Source organism: Mauremys mutica, chromosome 10 (genome assembly GCF_020497125.1).
Source record: "Mauremys mutica isolate MM-2020 ecotype Southern chromosome 10, ASM2049712v1, whole genome shotgun sequence".
NCBI classification, from domain to species: domain Eukaryota; kingdom Metazoa; phylum Chordata; order Testudines; family Geoemydidae; genus Mauremys; species Mauremys mutica.
Genome location: NC_059081.1, coordinates 1,042,458 through 1,060,844, shown reverse-complemented (window position 1 = coordinate 1,060,844; position 18,387 = coordinate 1,042,458). Strand labels below are relative to the sequence as shown.

At 69.1% G+C, this 18,387-nt stretch overlaps 1 protein-coding gene across 1 annotated transcript in view; it reads left to right on the top strand.

Moving 5' to 3' along the window:
- Positions 1-18,387, top strand: part of ASIC4 (acid sensing ion channel subunit family member 4) — a 55,523-nt gene that overhangs the window by 25,255 nt on the left and 11,881 nt on the right. The window contains exons 2-3 of the mRNA XM_045032723.1: positions 16,744-16,888; positions 17,445-17,572. Coding sequence (XP_044888658.1) covers positions 16,744-16,888; positions 17,445-17,572 — 273 coding nt within the window. The remainder of the gene's footprint in view (positions 1-16,743; positions 16,889-17,444; positions 17,573-18,387) is intronic.

The following is an 18,387-nucleotide window of genomic DNA, read 5'->3' as shown; positions in this document are numbered from 1 at the left end:
ACGGGGGAGCCCTCCACCCACTCTGTCCCCACGGCTCAGCCGGGACGAGGGAGGCCGGGAATCTTTCCTAGGTACCAGTGTCAGTCCCTGCAGTGTCCCCTCTGGGGGTGTCCCACGGGGCCCCTCTAGTCTCCTCCACTCTGTTCTGTCGAGGATCCTTTCCCGCACTCCTCACTGCCGCACCGGGCACTGCCCCACCGGCCATTAAGTGCCATGGCTGATCCCTGCCCCCGGGAGTCGGCCTCTCCCCAGAGGAGACGTGTGTGCAGGGCTTTGGTTGGGGGTGGTATGTCCGAGGGGCTGGGTGGAGCCGGGTGCCTGTGTGACAAAGTGGGAATGTTCTTAATGTTTTCTCCGAATACGGTGGGTGCCTCAGTTTCCCCCCTGCCTTTCTCAGGTATCTAGGTGGTGGGATGGGGGTGTGATTGGTGCAGAGCCCTAGGGGGCAGGTGTGACGGTGTCTGCACAGAGACTGGCGACTCCCTGTCTGCTGGCAACTGACGGCCTGGGCCCCTCCCCGGCAAGGTGCCAGCTGAAGGTGCTGGAGACACAGAGATCAGGGGCCTCCTGGCCCCCCGGGGAAGGGAGGAAGGCAGAGGAGGGGCTGGACAGTGTCAGTTGGGGGCTGGCTGGGGACATGGAGGGAGGCCCAGAACCCCCAAGATGGACCCGTCCGTGGGGCCGGCTCTCGCTTTCCCTACACGGCAGGTTTGGTCACTAGCCCCACGGCAGAGCTTGGCCATTCCCAGTAACGCAGACGTGCCCTGGGGCGGCTCCGTCTGTACTGAGGGGGCAGCCCTGCTTGCGAGAGCCTTCGCCTCTGCAGCCCCCGCCACGGGGAACGGCTCCCCGCTCGCCCCTGCTCGCTCCCCTCTGCCAGGACTAGTCCTGCCAGGACCTGGGGGGGGGGGCTGCATACTGGTTTGCAGGTGCAGGTGGGAACTGGTGTCAAAGCAGGAGCTAAGCTCCCAGGCCAAGCCGGGCTGTGACTCCAGAGCTGGGGGGGGGGGTATTGTCAAGAGCAAAAACATTCCACTGGGTCAGAAAATTACTGCGGAATCAGGCTTGAAATGAGTCAAAATTGCTGAATCCAAACAGATCTAATATCCCAGGCGGTTGCAATGCTGGCGTCAGCTCTGCTGCCTCCCTCCTGGGCACCCAGGCAGTGAATGTCAGTGACTGCGCGCTGGGAAAATGGGGGCTGCAGGTCGGGAGTGAGGGGAGCCCTGGGCTGGGCTAGCAGGGGGCTGCAGGTCGGGAGTGAGGGGCACCAGAGTTGGGGGGAGCCCAGGGCTGGGCTAGCAGGGGCTGCGGGTCGGGAGTGAGGGGCACTGACAGAGCTGGCGGGGAGTGGGGGTGGCTCAGATGGGCCGGAGGGTCTGTCCCACAGCAGCAGCCCGGGCTCTCAGCTGGGGTCCCCAGGCTGGAGCAGGGTCCCCGTGAGGGGCAGTGTGGGGGGAAAACCCTCTGATTGGCTGCTCTGCCCTGCCCACCCCCCACAGATAGTCTGTTCTCATGGGAGGGGGAGGGGAGCACAGAGAGGCCAGCGGCTCGGGGCAGCCCTGACCTGTGACGAAGTGGGAATGTTCTTCATGTTTTCTCTGAATGGCGCGTGCCTCGGTTTCCCCTGTGTGCTACTCCAGTATCTAGGTGGTGGGACCGGGGGTGTGACTGCTGCAGGGACCCCCAGAGGGCAGGGGGTGATGAGCCCTGGAGGCTGGGGGGATGGGCAGTAGGGGGGGATGGGCGGGGGTGACGGGTCCCTCCCCCAGCTCTGCCCGCGCCTGCCCGGCCGTGCCCTGGCTCTGGCCGCGCCACTTAGCTCGGCTGTGCCGCGCCGGGCGTCTCCCCTGGCAACGGGCGTGTGTGACTCCCGGGCCAGGCTCTCACTTAGGATGCAGCTTGCAACTGCCGAGTCGCTTCCTCCTCCGGCGTTGCCCCCCGGCCCCCCCGGCACAGCCCCCTGCCCCCCCAGCAGCCCCCGGCCCCCCCAGCAGCCCCCAGCCCCCCCGGCACAGCCCCCGGCCCCCCCAGCAGCCCCCGGCCCCCCCGGCACAGCCCCCAGCCCCCCGCCTGGCGCATCCCCCGGCCCCCCCGGCACAGCACCCAACCCCCCCCGGCACAGCCCCCGGCCCCCACAGCAGCCCCCAGCCCCCCCCAGCACAGCTCCCAGGCCCCCCCGGCCTCCCACCTGGTGCATCCCCCAGCCCCCGGCCCCCCGCCTGGCACAGCTCCCAGGCCCCCCCTGCATCCCAGCCCCCCACCTGGCGCATCCCCTGGCGAATCCTCCGCCTCCTGGAGCCGCACCTCTCTGAGCCTCAGCACGTCTGTCTCTGCCGAGGGCCCCTCAGGGAGTCCCCTCGCTCTGGGCCCCCAGGGCCTCCTCACCCCGAGGGAATAATGCCCCCCCCGCTCCCCCCGTTCTCTAGCCCGGAGTGACTCTCCCCCAGCGTAACACAGGAGGTTTATTGAGGGTTGAACCCAGCACAGGAAACTCTCCGGGCCTCAGGCCTGGCCTCCCTCAGCCCAGCACATCCCAGTCCCCCTGCAGCCAGGGGGGCTCTGCCTGCTCCCCCTCTCCAGCCCCGAGCCCCCCTGCTTCCCAGCTGGGCTCCGATACCCCCGGCCCCAGGCCCCCTCTGTCCATTGGCTTCTCTCCAGGGAAACAGGGTCGTAAACAGGCAGACCTGGGTCTCCTCTCAGCCCCCCTCTGGCCCCTCTGGCTGGAGCCGGCTGGTCAGGTCACTGGGGTCCTCTCCCCGCAGCCCATTGTCCCCCACTGGCCAGAACCGGCTGTGACTCCTGAGCCGGGTCTCCGGGTCCCCAGGTCACCAGTCGCTGGGGTCTCCATCCTCCAGGCCGGGCCGGGGTCCCGAGTCCCTCTCCGGTCCCGTGTCCCAACAAACTCCCTCTCCCCTCCCCTCGTTACACCAGTGACACCCGGGGACACTGAGCCCCCCCACCCCCCTGCCTGCAACCCTGGAAAACACAGAAAACCCCAAGAAACCCCCCCCCCACTTCGTCACACCGCTCACATGGGCCGGCCGAGCTCCAAGCCCCACTGGGCCCAGGGCGGGGTTCCCAGCACCCCAAGTCTGTCGTCCGAGCCCTGGGGCCGCAGAGCTGGGTCTGATCCCCCCCCGCCCCCGGCGTGGCAGGAGCGAGGCCCTGGTGCTGCGGAGGCAAATTCATGTGGGAGCCGAGCGGCGACGACTCCGTCAAGGTCAGAGCGTCTCCGCGCCAGGGAAATGAGGAGTCATGGCAGGAAATCACCTGCCTAATGGGGGTGTCCCCCGGCGTGAGCGCAGCGCCGGGATCCCAGCCGCGGGCAGGGCCGAGCCAGGGCGCCGGGCACGGAGCGCCAGGCCCGCACGGGGACTCCTGCTTCCCACCAGCACCGGGGAGGGGGGCAGAACGGGGGCCTGGCTGCGCTCACATGGGAGCCTGTCCCCCCTCCCGCCCCTGGCCCCGGCCCTGCCGTCTCTCCCCGCTGCGCGATCCCGGCTGACAGGACAGATGGGAGCTGCCAGGAGCCCGGCCCTGCCAGGCTCATTTCTGGGTCGGCTGCTGGGAGGAAATCACGTTCCCGGCACAGGCAGCCCCCCCGGAGCTGCTTGTCGCTAATTGGGTTTGGCGGGCTGGAAAGGCAGAGCCCTTCAGGCCTGGTCTGTGCTCCGCTCGGCCAGCCGGGCTCCCCGGGCCCTCGGCGCTGCGCCGGTCCGGCCAGTCCCTCTCAACGGCTCCCCTCTGCGCCGCCCGCCTGGTCCCCCTCAACGGCTCCCCTCTGCGCTGCCCCCCGGCTGCCTCCCCTCTGCGCCGCCCGCCTGGTCCCCCTCAACGGCTCCCCTCTGCGCCGCCCGCCTGGTCCCCCTCAACGGCTCCCCTCTGCGCTGCCCCCCGGCTGCCTCCCCTCTGCGCCGCCCGCCTGGTCCCCCTCAACGGCTCCCCTCTGCGCTGCCCCCTGGCTGCCTCCCCTCTGCCCCGCCCGCCTGGTCCCCCTCAACGGGTCCCCTCTGCGCCGCCCCCGGGACCCCCCGGCCGGCTCCCCTCTGCCCCGCCCGCCTGGTCCCCCTCAACGGTTCCCCTCTGCGCCGCCCCCCAGGACCCCTGGGCCGCCTCCCCTCTGCGCTGCCCCCGGGACCCTCCGGCCGGCTCCCCTCTGCGCTGCCCGCCTGGTCCCCCTCAACGGCTCCCCTCTGCGCCGCCCCCGGGATCCTCGGCCGCCTCCCCTCTGCGCTGCCCCCCGGCTGCCTCCCCTCTGCCCCGCCCGCCTGGTCCCCCTCAACGGCTCCCCTCTGCCCTGCCCCCGGGACCCCCCGGCCGGCTCCCCTCTGCGCCGCCCCCGGGACCCCCCGGCCGCCTCTCCTCTGCGCTGCCCCCTGGCTGCCTCCCCTCTGCCCCGCCCGCCTGGTCCCCCTCAACGGCTCCCCTCTGCGCTGCCCCCGGGACCCCCCGGCCGGCTCCCCTCTGCGTGGGTCTCTTGGCTTTGTCCCGCCAGCTCCAAGGGGAAGGGCTCAGGGCCCCACGCGCTGAGGGACGGGTGTTGTGGGATGGGATAGGAGCCTGCAGGCAACCCACTGCCCCCCCCCCCCGTCACTGCCCCCCCATCACTGCCCCCCCGTCAACGCTGCCCTCGCCAGCCCCCGCTCTGCCAGCCTGGGCCCCTGGGTTCTCAGGGCGGGGGTGCCTAGCGGGGGGAGGGGGTTTCAGGTCTGTGTGGTCTCCCCCCCCCCATTGTGGCTGGCCCTGGGGGGCTGTGGTGCCTGGTATGGGCAGCGAGTGGCTGGGGGGGCTGCCCCCCCCAGCTGATTGCAATCAGCGCTGCCCTGAGGTTTCTGAAAGGCCGTTTCCCTTCGCCCGGCAGCCGCTGCCGAAAGGAAGCGAATCGAAAGCCCTTGTGTGAAAGGGGCTGATGGTATCAGGCCGCCGGCGCTCAGCACCGCAACAGCCTCGCCAGCCGCCACCGGCCTGCGGCTCAGAGCCCCCCCCCCCCCCCGGCGCCAGTGAGGGGCTGCGGGGCCGCGACTGCCAGGGGTGACCCGGCCACACGGGACAGGCCAGTGCTGGGGGGTGGCACCGCCGGGCTCGCGGCCATTGCTGCTACAGGGCACATGTGGCCAAGGGGGGCACCAGGGCAGCGTGGGGGCACCAGGGCAGCGCGGGGGCACCAGGGCAGCATGGGGTGGGGGGGGCACCAGGGCAGCGCGGGGGCTGTGCCATTCAGTGGGGGCTTCTGGCTGCCACTGGGCCAGACCTGGGAGAGTCACCCCGGTCCTGCCTGGCCCGGCCCGGCCCAGCCGCTGCTATCCTACCTATGCCCGGTTGACCATGCACCCTGCACCCCTCCCCCACCCACCTCCCCTGGGGGGGCACCCTGCACCCCTCCCCCACCCACCTCCCAGGGGGACACTGCACCCCACCCCCACCCACCTCCCCTGGGGGGGCACCCTGCACCCCTCCCCCACCCACCTCCCCCGGGGGGGCACCCTGCACCCCTCCCCCACCCACCTCCCCTGGGGGGGCACCCTGCACCCCTCCCCCACCCACCTCCCAGGGGGACACTGCACCCCACCCCCACCCACCTCCCCTGGGGGGGCACCCTGCACCCCTCCCCCACCCACCTTCCCGGGGGGGGTACCCTGCACCCCTCCCCCACCCACCTCCCAGGGGGTGTCTGCACCCCTCCCCCACCCACCTCCACTGGGGGGGCACCCTGCACCCCACCCCCACCCACCTCCCTGGGGGACACTGCACCCCACCCCCACCCACCTCCCCTGGGGGGGCACCCTGCACCCCTCCCCCACCCACCTCCCGGGGGGCACCCTGCACCCCTCCCCCACCCACCCCCCGGGGGGACACTGCACCCCACCCCCACCCACCTCCCCCGGGGGGGCACCCTGCACCCCTCCCCCACCACCCCCCCTGGGGCACCCTGCACCCCTCCCCCACCCACCTCCCCTGGGGGGGCACCCTGCACCCCTCCCCCACCCACCCCCCGGGGGGACACCTGCACCTGTGGAAACCAGGCCCCTGAGCCCCCAGGGACTGCTAGGCCCTGAGCGTACAGCCCTGAAAGCTGCCCCGGGGCCCTGCCGGTTGGATGGGCCCTGCCCCCGCTCCGGTTACTGCCCCAGGGGGATGCTGTGACCAGGCCATGCAATGGGGCTGCGCAGGGAGCTCTGGGGGTCAGTGGCTGGGCCTTGCAGGGGGCAGCTGCAGCCGGTGTGTGGGGCTCTGGGTCTGGCTGCACTCGGGTCACCGCCTTTGAAATGCAAAAAACCTAACACCCCCCCCCAACCTCTTCCCTGCACCCCCCACGCACTGTGTCAGAGAGAGGGCAGAGCCGTAAGAGTGAGAACATCAGTGTCTGTCTGACCCGATGGGACGAACTGGGAACGTTCTTAATGTTTGCTCTGAATACGGTGTTGGTGCCTCAGTGTCCCCTCTGCAGTTCTTAATATCCAGGTGGGGGGATCAGGGGGTGTGATTGCTGCAGAGCAAGGGGCCAGTGCATCTAAATGCCTGGCACTGTCTCCTAGCAACTGATGGCCTGGGCCCCCCCTCTGCAAAGGTGCTGGCTGAAGGTGTTGGAGACAAAGGGGTCAGGTGACCTCCTGGCCCGGGGAAGGGGCTGAGCAGAGGAGGGGCTGGAGGGGGGGTCAGTCTGGAGCTGGCTGGGGACGAGGAGTGAAGTGCAGACGTGGGGGTCTGGCTCACTGCCCCCCAGGATGGACCCGGCCGAGGGGTCCGGTTCTCTGTACCTACAAGCTCTGTGTTAGACCCTGTTCCTGTCATCGAATAAACCTCTGTGTTACTGGCTGGCTGAGAGTCACGTCTGACTGCGCAGTGGGGGGGCAGGACCCTGTGGCCCCCCAGGACCCCGCCTGGGCGGACTCGCTGGGGGAAGCGCACGGAGGGGCAGAGGATGCTGAATGCTCCAAGGAGAGACCCAGGAGGTGAAGCCGTGGGAGCTTCTTGCCCTGCAGACAGGCTGCTCCGAGGGAGAGGAGGCTCCCCAGAGTCCTGCCTGGCTTGGTGGGGAGCAGTTCTGGAGCATCCCCTGGGGACTCCCTGACACCCTGTGGCAGCATCTGGAGCTGGGCACAGAAACTTTTCACTCCATCGCTGTGTCCTGTGATGGTGCAAATCGGTCGAGCCCCGTAAAACAGCCCAGCAGATTTCATGATCTTTCTGGTCACTGGCAAATCCATGAAACCCGGCCAGGCTGGTCAAATACCCGCATCTCCGGTAACCCAGGGCCTGTCCGGTGACCCTAGGCCGGGTGTGCACGGGGGGAGCCCCAGGCTGCACCGAACTGGGCGCGGGGGGCGCGGGGGGGCGGTCCCGGCTCAGCGCCTGCCCTGGGTGACAGAAGCCGGAGCCCGTCTGTGTGCGTCTGCTGCCATCTGCTGGGCAGATCGGGCATTGCTGGGTGAGACCAGCTCACTGGGGCGGCTCTTGCACGGAGGCCGCTGCAGGTGCCACCCAGCCGGAGACGGCGGCGCTACGTGGGGTCCCTGCACTTCAGCCACACCAGCCTCACTGCTGCATGACCAGCGCGGTGAGAGCGTTTGCACGGACGTGACAGCCCGGCCTGCGCCCGCCCAGCGCAGCGACAGCGTTTGCACGGACGTGACAGCCCGGCCTGCACACGCCCAGCACGGTGACAGCGTTTGCACGGACGTGACAGCTCAGCCTGTGCCCGCCCAGCGCGGTGAGAGCGTTTGCACGGACGTGACAGCCCGGCCTGCACACGCCCAGCGCGGCGACAGCGTTTGCACGGACGTGACAGCCCGGCCTGCACACGCCCAGCACGGTGACAGCGTTTGCACGGACGTGTCAGCCCAGCCTGCACCCACCCAGCGTGGCGACAGCATTTGCACGCCCGTGACAGCCCGGCCTGTGCCCGCCCAGCACGGCGACAGTGTTTGCACGGACGTGACAGCCCGGCCTGTGCCCGCCCAGCACGGCGACAGTGTTTGCACGGACGTGACAGCCCGGCCTGTGCCCGCCCAGCACGGCGACAGCATTTGCACGGACGTGACAGCCTGGCCTGTGCCCGCCCAGTGGTCATGGAAAACATTACGGGTCACAGAAAATATTAAGACACCCGCCTCCCCTGGCTTTGTCATGGCCAGACGGCTACACCAAGGCTGCTACTTGGCGTGTCCTGGCTCCCGGCTGGGGCGGGCGGCAGTGATGGGGCAGGGTTTGCAGGGGGCTGAGCTTGGCACTGACCGTCAGCGTCGGCTGAGAAATGTGCACCGCCGAGTTCACAGCCAGTCCGGCAATGGGCCCAGATCAGCCTGATTCAGCCAGAAGCTCCTCACCGGCCCGGCTGTCCGAGGGCTGGCAGTGCCGAAGTGCCCGCGCCGTGCCGCGCCGGAGACGGGACCGGCGTCGCTTCGGGCCTTGTCCAGGGCCAGCACGGAGCCGCTCGCTGCAGCCGGCCAGGACAGCGAGGCTGCGGGTTGAGGCTTCGAAGGCGCGTCCAGCGAGAGCAGCAGCCGAGGCCGAGCGGGTGCGACCTGAGCACGCGGCCGAGGCACCGCAGGAGAACAAGCGGGAATCCCAGGGGCACCTCCAGCAGCCGGTTTAGCCCCGGCTGGGCCAGGCCCAGTCTCTGTGCCCCCCGTTGCTGGGATCGTTTCAAGCCTGGAGGGGGCAGGACGTTCTGGGGAAGACAGGATCCCAGTCCCTGCACCCACGTCTGGGACGGCACTGGGGCTGTATCCCTATTGTGCTGTCACGGATCCACCAGCCCGGTGCTCTCGCACGGCTCAGTGGGTCAGCCCCCCTCGGGCTCACACTGTCACTGGGCTTCCCCGCCTCCTGGGACCGACTCACCAAGCCCGCAGCACCCCCGGGTCACGCCGTGAGCTCCCCTCTGTGAGTCCACCTGAGGGAGCCGCGTGCACCCCCAGCTTCCTTAAACCGGAGTAACAGCAGGGGGGTTCCTAGGCATCTGGACGCAGCATCCAGAGAAGGGAATCCAGTATCTCTCCCACCCCACACCCCCACCTGGCCCCTCCTCAGCCCTTTGTCCCCTGCTGGTTGCACCCGCTGGCTTCCTATGGGGGGGGCATCCATGGGCCTTTGTTGCTAGGTGCCAAATGTCCGGGCTATTGGAGTGGCCATTGTCGTCTGGGTAGGAAAGTGTCTTGTGTCTCTGGGTCTCTGCATAGAGCAAACACCCTAGTTACCCATGCACCACCTAGGGGAAACTGAGGCACACACACATTATTCATCCAAAATATTATGACAAATTCCCACTCGGTCACGTGTGTCCAGGCTGCATGGGCTCATCCAGACCGTCCGGTGCACGTCTGTCCCCTGCGCTGACCAGACGAAGGGGTTACTTGGCCGCTGTTCGGAAAGAGCGATGCGGCTGAACGCAGCAACCCCAGAGCGCGACTCTGCTGTCGGTCCCAAGGAAAGTCTTCACGTCTGCATTAACGCAGGACACGCAGGGCAGTTTAGAGCGAGTCGTCCCACCGCTGCCTGGGGCTTTAGCTTGAGACGCTTTAGGAGCCGGTGGCTGAACGCAATGAGCCGTGCGCGGCACTTTTCTTGCATGGCCTCGGGCCTGTGAGCCGCAGCACGCGAGTTCGGGGCGCTGAGGTGGTGTCTCGGCGTCATGCACAGACGAGCTCGGTAATGGCCCAGACGCTGTTCCGATACACAGGGCCCCGTTTCCATCGGTGCAGGAACGAGGGGCGCAGCACCCCCGGGTGTCGCTGTGCACGTTGGCCGGCGCTGCCAGAACGAAGCCGCGTGTTTCATGATTCTGGGGAGCCCCAGAGCTGTGCTGAGCCGTGTGGCGTGAGCGGGAATCGCCCCTTGTCACTGTGCATTTGAGCAGCAGGGTTAGTGTCGTTAGCCGGCCCTCAGCACCCCGTAACGTGGCCCAGCGCCACCGCCGGTCTCCGACCTCCACAGGCAGGCGCTGAGCTGGGCCTGGGGGCACCGACTGGCTGGTGCTAAGTGGCTGTCGGCGGCGTAGCGCTGAGCGCGGTTCTGTTCCCGGGGACACTGGCCTGTTCGCTGAGGCAGGCGCATCGCGGGCGGGTCGGGGGGGGGGAAGCGGGCGCATGGCAGGCGGGTCCCCAGATCCTCCTTCTTCCCTCTTTTAAAGCTGGGCTCTACATTAGCCTTTTCCAGTCATCAGGGGCCTCCCCCGATCGCCAGGAGTTTTCAAAGATAACGGCCAATGGCTCTGCCGTCACATCCGCCAGCTCCTTTAGCCCCCTCGGATGCAGCATCCGGCCCCAGGGACTTGTGCTCGTCCAGCTTTTCTCAATACTCCCGAACCCTTTCGGCGGCAGCGTCTCCCTCTTCCGTGCTTGGCGCCGCTCCTGGGCTGACACAAGGCACAGAGCGGGGCAGGGGCATGGGGCAGGGCCCAGCTCGGGGGCAGGGCAGGAAGGGAACGACCCGAGATGAGTGGGGAGCCCCGAGTGCAGCAACCTGGGGAACGACGGAGCAGAGAGAGCGAGCGGGGATCCCCCCCCCACCAGAGAGCAAAACGCGAATGGTCGTCAACATCGGCTCCCTGTGCGATCACAGAGCCCCCCTGCCTGGTGACCCTGCCCCCCGCCGTGCTCTGCCCCCAGCCAGCACCCCCCCGGGGCAGCCTCTGCCAGGGAGCTCAGCGCCAGCCCCTCCCAGCCTGGCAGGAGTCCCCGGAGCGGGCAGCGTATTCGCAACTGTCAGTGCGCCTGCACAGACACACACACTGTACACTGCACACATACACACACACTGTACACTGCACTGCACACACTGCACTCACACACACTGCACACGCTGCACGTACACAGCTGACAGACATAGGCACACACACTGCACATACACACACACTGCACATACATCACACACACTGCACACGCACACTGCACTCACACACACTGCACATACACACACACTGCACATACATTGCACACACAGCACACAGACACACACACTGCACATACATCACACACATTGCACACGCACTCTGCACTCACACACACTGCACACGCACACACACACACTGCACATACACACACACTCACTGCGCACTGCACATACACTGCACACACTGCACATACACACTGCACACACACACACACACTGCACACACACTGCACATACACACACACAGGCGCACTCCCACAGGGCCCTCCTTGGGATTTATGGAGCCCTGGGCAGTATTATTAACCTGGTGCCCCTGTGCCCGACGGCAGCCCGGGCTCATGTGTGTATTTTAGCTAAGGGGGGTGGGGTGTTTTGAAGGGTTTATTTTAAAAACTCTGTCTGAAGATCCCAGCATTTAAGGCTAAGATGATTGTGCATCTAAAAACCTATGCGAGGATTTTTTAGAGACGTGATTTTATAATTTTCACCAACTCACTAATGAAATCTTTTTAAAGCAAATTTTACACTCAGGGTCCTGTAGCCTGACGTGTTCTGAGACAACAGGCCAGCGACGCCCAGCTGGTTATGTCAGAAACTGCGAGTAGATCCCTGGGCGTTGGCAAGTGCCTGTGAAATGGCTTCACTACCCCTCCAATGGCTCGTTAAGGTTTCACTGTTGTGCTGACAGGTCTGGCGGCTGGAGGCTTTGTCACTGGTCAGTCCTAGATCCCCTCCAGAGTAAGTCACCGGCTGCAGCAGCCGGCTGGGAGCCGGCAGGAAGGGTCAGAACAGGGACAGGACGAGCCGGAGGGATGGACACTAAGACCCAGGGGTGCCCCAAATTTTCAGGTGCCCTCCCTATGCCTAAGGATGGCCCTGCACCCACCCGTACACACACCCTGTGCACACTGGCACAGCCGCACAATACACAGTGCTCAGACACACACACACACAAACAGTGCGTGCGCACGTCATGCAAACACTGACACGGGGCACACGCACACACACACACATGCACACACTGCACGCACACACACACTGTATGCACACGCACACACACACACATGCACACACTGCACGCACACACACACTGTATGCACACGCACACACACAGCATGCACACACTGCATGCGCACACACACTGCATGCACACGTGCACGTACACACGCACACACACACTGTATGGGCACACACGCACACACACACACACGCACACACACGCACACGCACCATGCAGACCAGTACGGGCACACGCTGACCCAGCCGTGCGTGAGGCACGCAGACACCAATAGCGACGTGTGCACACTGGGGCCGTCCCGCCCTGGCAGGACGCTGAGGGGCAGCAGGCAGGAGCCATGCCCAGGCGAGGTGGTGAAAGTTGGAGCCTGGCACCCCGTGTCCCTACCCCTGCTGCCCCGCCAGGCTGGCTCCTGGTGCTGGCGTGGGGGGGAAGAGCTGCACTGGCTCTGGGTCCACGGCTGTGCCAGGCACCTCTCCCCACCCCGTGCCAAGCGCTCGGAGCCGGCCGGCCTGCCCCCAAGCAGCCTGGTCTGCCCCACTGGCTGAGGGACAGCTAAGGAGCTGGCACCCTCCCTGCTGCCCGGTCTCTGCAGGGGGCACGGCGGGAGGGGGGAGCTGGGGGGAGCATGGTGCTGTCCCTGGGGGAGTGGGGCAGAACAGAGTACGGGGGGGGGCGAGCACAGGGGAGCGGGGTGGTGCATGGGGGCAGAGGGTGCAGGGGCTGCGGTGCCTGGGGCGGGAGGATGCTCTGGTGTGGAAGGACAGGAGACAGTCAGGCTTTGTGCTGCCCCGTCGGAGGCAGGTACGGGGGTGGGTGCTGGGTACCACCTGGGGTCCCAGCACCGGGGACCCCCCCTCGTCACCCCATCTTGGGATCCCAGGCTCCTGGGATGTGGCTGCTGCTGGCTGCTTCTGTGGGCTGGGCCGTGCCCAGGGCTGCCCACGCCCTGCCCCCGGGTGGCAGAGGGGCACCGACCGTTCCAAGGGGGGCCCGGGGCAGCCCCTCGGCTCTTAGGAAGGGGCGGCCCGTGGAGACGCCAGGTCCCAGGCCCCGATGCTGCCCTGCGGGAGCCGCGTGGCCAAGTGCCGTGGGGGGGCATCGTGGGGTCTGCAGCCCGGGCACCTCCCCCCCGGCTGCCCCTCTGCTGCCAGCTGTCGCCGCACGGGGCCGGGGGAGGGGCTGCCGGGCTGATCAGAGGCTGCCAGGCGGCACCGAGAACACGGAGACGCGGCTTTGAAGCCGCCCTGACGAGCTGTCTGGATGTCGGAGCCGCGCCGACAGCGTCTCCCTTTGAGGAGCCGACGGGGGGAGCGTAGCCCCCCCGCACTGTGCTGGGCCCCGCGCTCTGATCACCGTCTCGCCTGCCGCTTCAAAGAGCCGACCGGCGCCCGCGTCAGCATGGCAGGATCAGGCGCCCCCGGCCCAGCCCCAGCGTGGTGGGACCCCGGCTGCCGGCCTGGGGCTGCGGGGGCAATGCCAGGATGGGCCATTCAGAGCAATGCTGGCAGGCAGAGGGATGGGTTGCTGCTGCCTGTGAACGGCTCAGCCTGGGTGGGGGAGCCTCCCCCAGCCTGGCAGCCCCTGCCCCAGCTCTGCCCCTCCTGTCACTCCCCAATTTGTGTGGCCACGCTGGGAACCCCCCCGAGGGAGCCCCCCGACTGGGGGCAGGGCCAGGCACCGTCTGAGGGGCACAGACGCTCCGGGGCAGGACCCTGCGTCTGGGGAGTGGGGTGATGGGGCCGAGGACGGGCAGAAGCCGGGGTTCCCGGGGCAGGGGTCCCGGCAGAAGTGACCACACAGCCCTGCCAGGACACGGCACCGGAGCCACCAGCTGCCGCGGGCTCATGAGGGCTGGGACATGGACCCCCTGGGATCTCTGCCCCCGCTGGGCACCCAGATCCTGCCAGGCCTTCCTCGCCCCGGTGCCAGGGCCAGCACGACACCCCCCGCCCAGCCCGGTGCCAGGGCCAGCACGACGACGCCCCCCCAGCCCGGTGCCAGGGCCAGCACGACGCCACCCGCCCAGCCCGGTGCCAGGGCCAGCACGACGACGCCCCCCCAGCCCGGTGCCAGGGCCGGCACGACGCCGCCTGCCCAGCCCAGCCCAGCCCAGCGCCAGGGCCAGCATGACGCCCCCAGCCCAGCCCGGTGCCAGGGCCAGCACGACGACGCCCCCCCAGCCCGGTGCCAGGGGAGCGCTAGGAATTTTCCGTTCCTGCCTGGAGCTTGGGGGGAGGGTGTCTGTCTGCACCAGCCCCCGCCCCTCAACTCGCCTGTCACTGGAGCAGCTCAGGAGGCACCTGCCATGCTCGGCTCGCGCAAGGTGCTGGATACCGGGAGCTGCACAACAGGCTCCGGAGAGAGGAACCTCCCGGAGGGAAACTAGGACAGGCGACAGGGCCAGGCGCCTCCCAGGGCAGAGCCAGGGCAGGCCGTGGGGCCGGGCGCCTCCCAGGGCAGATCCAGGGCAGGCCGTGGGGCCGGGCGCCTCCCAGGGCAGATCCAGGGCAGGCCGTGGGGCCAGGCGCCTCCCAGGGCAGAGCCAGGGCAGAGCCAGGCCAGGCCGTGGGGCTGGGCGCCTCCCAGGGCAAACCGACCCCTGGCTGAAGCCTGAGGACACCACGCCCAGCCGGTGGCAATGCCCCGGCCCCATTCCTGCTGCCCCAGGGGGGCGCCCCTGACCCCAGCCCCGGGCGGCTCCTTCGCCCAGATCACCGCCCGGTTCCTGCGCGTCACCAAGCTCCACGGCCTGCACCACCTGGGCTCCCGCCGGCAGTCGCGCCCGCGGTGCCTGCTCTGGGGCCTGGCCTTCCTGCTCTCGCTCGGCCTCCTGGGCGCCTGGTCCAGCAACCGCGTCCGCTACCTGCTGTCCTGCCCCGTGCACAGCCGGGTGCGCATGGAGTGGGCGAGGCGGCTGCGCTTCCCGGCCGTCACCCTCTGCAACAACAACCCCGTGCGCTTCCCGCAGCTCACCAAGCCCGACCTGTACTCGGCGGGGCAGTGGCTGGGCCTGGCCGGGGAGAACCGCTCCCTGCTGCCCGGGCTGCTGGAGGGGCTGCCCGACGCCCAGCGCCGCTGGCTCAGCCGCCTCGCCAACTACTCACGCTTCCTGCCGCCGCGCCGCTCCGAGCGCACCATGCTCAGCCTCTTCCACCGCCTGGGCCACCAGCTCGAGGACATGCTGCTGGCCTGCCGCTTCCGGGGGGAGCCCTGCGGCCCCCAGCACTTCACGCCCGTGAGTCCCCCGCCGGGGGCTGGCACACGCGGGGCTGCGGGGCTGGGGGGGAGGGGGCTGGCCGGGGCCCGAGGCAGGTCGCTGGCTCTGTGTGTGGGGGCAGGGTGGGCACACACAGTTCGGGGGGGCTCGGGAGATGGGGGGGGCTGGCTGTGGCCCGAGGCAGGTCACTGGCTCTGTGTGTGGGGGCAGGGGGGAGGGCACACACGGTACTGGGGGGGGTGACTCTGCAGGCATTTGGGCGGCTCACACATAGTGCTGATGGGGGCTGTAGAGAATGGGAGGGACAGGAGCCCCCTCCCAGATCCCTGCCCTGCTCTGCCCCACAGTCAGGTGGGACCCCTGGGACATTGCTGCCTTGGGGTCGCTCCCCAACCCCTCCAATCCTCCCCCCATCTCAGAGATGCCACATCCAAATGCCAGGGAGGGGCCGTGTGTTACTTTGCTTGTGGGGAGGGGCCGTGTAGCTGGGGGGGGGCGTGTGCTGAAGGCTGGGGGGTTGGGGAGGGGCCGTGTGGCTGGGGGAGGCGTGTGCTGAAGGCTGGGGGGTTGGGGAGGGGCCGTGTGGTTGGGGGGGGCGTGTGCTGAAGGCGGGGGGGTTGGGGAGGAGCCGTGTGACTGGGGTGCAGGGTCACGTGTGGGGGGGGGGCTGTGTTGTGATGCAGGGAGGCGGCAGCTGGACCAGACCTTAACCAGCCTGCCTGGTGCAGGGCAGACAGAAGTGACAGCCTCAGGGGGGTGCCGCCCTACAGTGGGTCCTGGGGTGACCCTCCCGCACCCCCTAGCAGATCCAGCAGGTCCCTAGGGACACGTCCCTAGACACATTGGCATCAGCCGCTGGAGGCAGGATCCTGGCTGCAGCCTGGTGCCTTGGGGTGCATCCAGGTCAGGAGTGAGGGGCCCCAGCAGTTGTGTGTTGTGGGGAGCCCAGGGCTGGGCTGGCAGGGGCTGTGGGTCAGGAGTGAGGGGCCCTGGCAGAGCTGGGGGGGAGCTCAGGGCTGGGCTAGGAGGGGCTGCGGGTCGGGAGTGAGGGGCACCGGCAGAGCTGTGTGTTGGGGGGAGCCCAGGGCTGGGCTGGCAGGGGCTGCGGGTCGGGAGTGAGGGGCACCGGCAGAGCTGTGTGTTGTGGGGAGCCCAGGGCTGGGCTAGGAGGGGCTGTGGGTCGGGAGTGAGGGGCCCCGGCAGAGCTGTGTGGGGGGGAGCCCAGGGCTGGGCTGGCAGGGGCTGCGGGTCGGGAGTGAGGGGTTCTGAAGTAGCTATTCTCTGCCCCCACGGCCCATGGGGGCGGTTCAGGGGCATGGTCAGGTGCTCTGCGCTGTGGCTATTCTCTGTCGCCCAGGGCCCATAGGGGGACAGAGCCGGGCCCATGGGGCAGAGCGTAGGTCAGTGCAGTCCCAAGGCTGCTCTAGCAGACAGAGGGTTGGGCCGGGCCGGGTCGGGCCAGGCCCAGTCTCAGACAGGGGGGCGCAAAGTGGCTGTAAAGCCCCACGTCTCCCCGGTCCCGAGCATGGGGCGGGGTAACAGCCCAGCCCCAGGGCCGCAGGCTGAGCTCCCCCCGGCGGCACTAACCCCTCCCCCGCCTCCTGCCCAGGTCTACACCCGCTACGGGAAGTGCTACACGTTCAACGCCGACCGGAGGCGCCCGCGCGTCACCCGCCAGGGCGGGATGGGCAACGGGCTGGAGCTGATGCTGGACGTCCAGCAGGAGGAATATCTGCCCATCTGGAGAGAGACCAGTGAGCGGGGGGGGGGGGGTGGAATACCTGGGAGGGAACCGGGGGGGGGCCGGTCCTGGGCTGGGGGCGAGGAGCCGGGGGGGGGCTCGTCCCAGGCAGGGGGGTGAGGAGCTGGGGGGGGGCCTGTCCCGGGCTGGGGGCGAGGAGCCAGAGGGGCCTGTCCCGGGCTGGGGGCGAGGAGCCGGGGGGGGGCTCATCCCAGGCAGGGGGCGAGGAGCCGGGGGGGGGCTCGTCCCAGGCAGGGGGGTGAGGAGCCGGGGGGGGGGGCTCGTCCCAGGCAGTGGGCAAGGAGCCGGGGGGGCCTGTCCCAGGCAGGGGGCGAGGAGCCAGGGGGGGCCTGTCCCAGGCAGGGGGGTGAGGAGCCGGGGGGGCCTGTCCCAGGCAGGGGGCGAGGAGCCAGGGGGGGGCTCGTCCCAGGCAGGGGGCGAGGAGCCGGGGGGGGGCTCGTCCCAGGCAGGGGGCGAGGAGCCGGGGGGGGGGCTCGTCCCAGGCAGGGGGCGAGGAGCCGGGGGGCGTCTGCAGCACTGACCCTCTGGCCTCTCCCTGCCTCCCGCAGACGAGACGTCGTTCGAGGCCGGGATCCGGGTGCAGATCCACAGCCAGGACGAGCCGCCCTACATCCACCAGCTGGGCTTCGGGGTCTCCCCCGGCTTCCAGACCTTCGTGTCCTGCCAGGAGCAGAGGGTGAGGCTGGGCCGGGGCGTCGGGGCGCTGGGGGGTCGAGGAGGGCAGAGCTCTGGGGGGTGGAGCTGGCCAGGTGGGGACGGAGTTGGTCAGATGGGCTGGTGGGGGGGCAGAGCTCACAGGGGGGGTGAGGGAGACGGGGGGGCTGGGGGGCTCTAGGGCAGTGGGCAGAGCTGGCTAGATGAGGCTGAGGGGGCGGAGCTGGCCGGGTGGGGGTAGGTGAGGTGTAATGGGGGCAGAGCTGGCTGAGGGGGTGGAGCTGGCCGGGTGGGGGTAGGTGAGGTGTAATTGGGGCGGAGCTGGCTGAGGGGGCGGAGCTGGCCGGGTGGGGGTAGGTGAGGTGGAATGGGGGCGGAGCTGGCTGAGGGGGCGGAGCTGGCCGGGTGGGGGTAGGTGAGGTGTAGTGGGGGCGGAGCTGGCTGAGGGGGCGGAGCTGGCCGAGGGGGCGGAGCTGGCCGGGTGGGGGTAGGTGAGGGGGAATGGGGGCGGAGCTGGCTGAGGGGGCGGAGCTGGCCGGGTGGGGGTAGGTGAGGTGTAATGGGGGCGGTGCTGGGTGAGGGGGCGGAGCTGGCCTTGTGGGGGTAGGTGAGGTGTAATGGGGGCGGAGCTGGCTGAGGGGGCGGAGCTGGCCGGGTGGGGGTAGGTGAGGGGAAGTGGGGGCGGAGCTGGCTGAGGGGGCGGAGCTGGCCGGGTGGGGGTAGGTGAGGCATAGAGGGGGCGGAGCTGGCTGAGGGGGCGGAGCTGGCCGGGTGGGGGTAGGTGAGGCGCAGTGGGGGCGGAGCTGGCTGAGGGGGCGGAGCTGGCCGGGTGGGGGT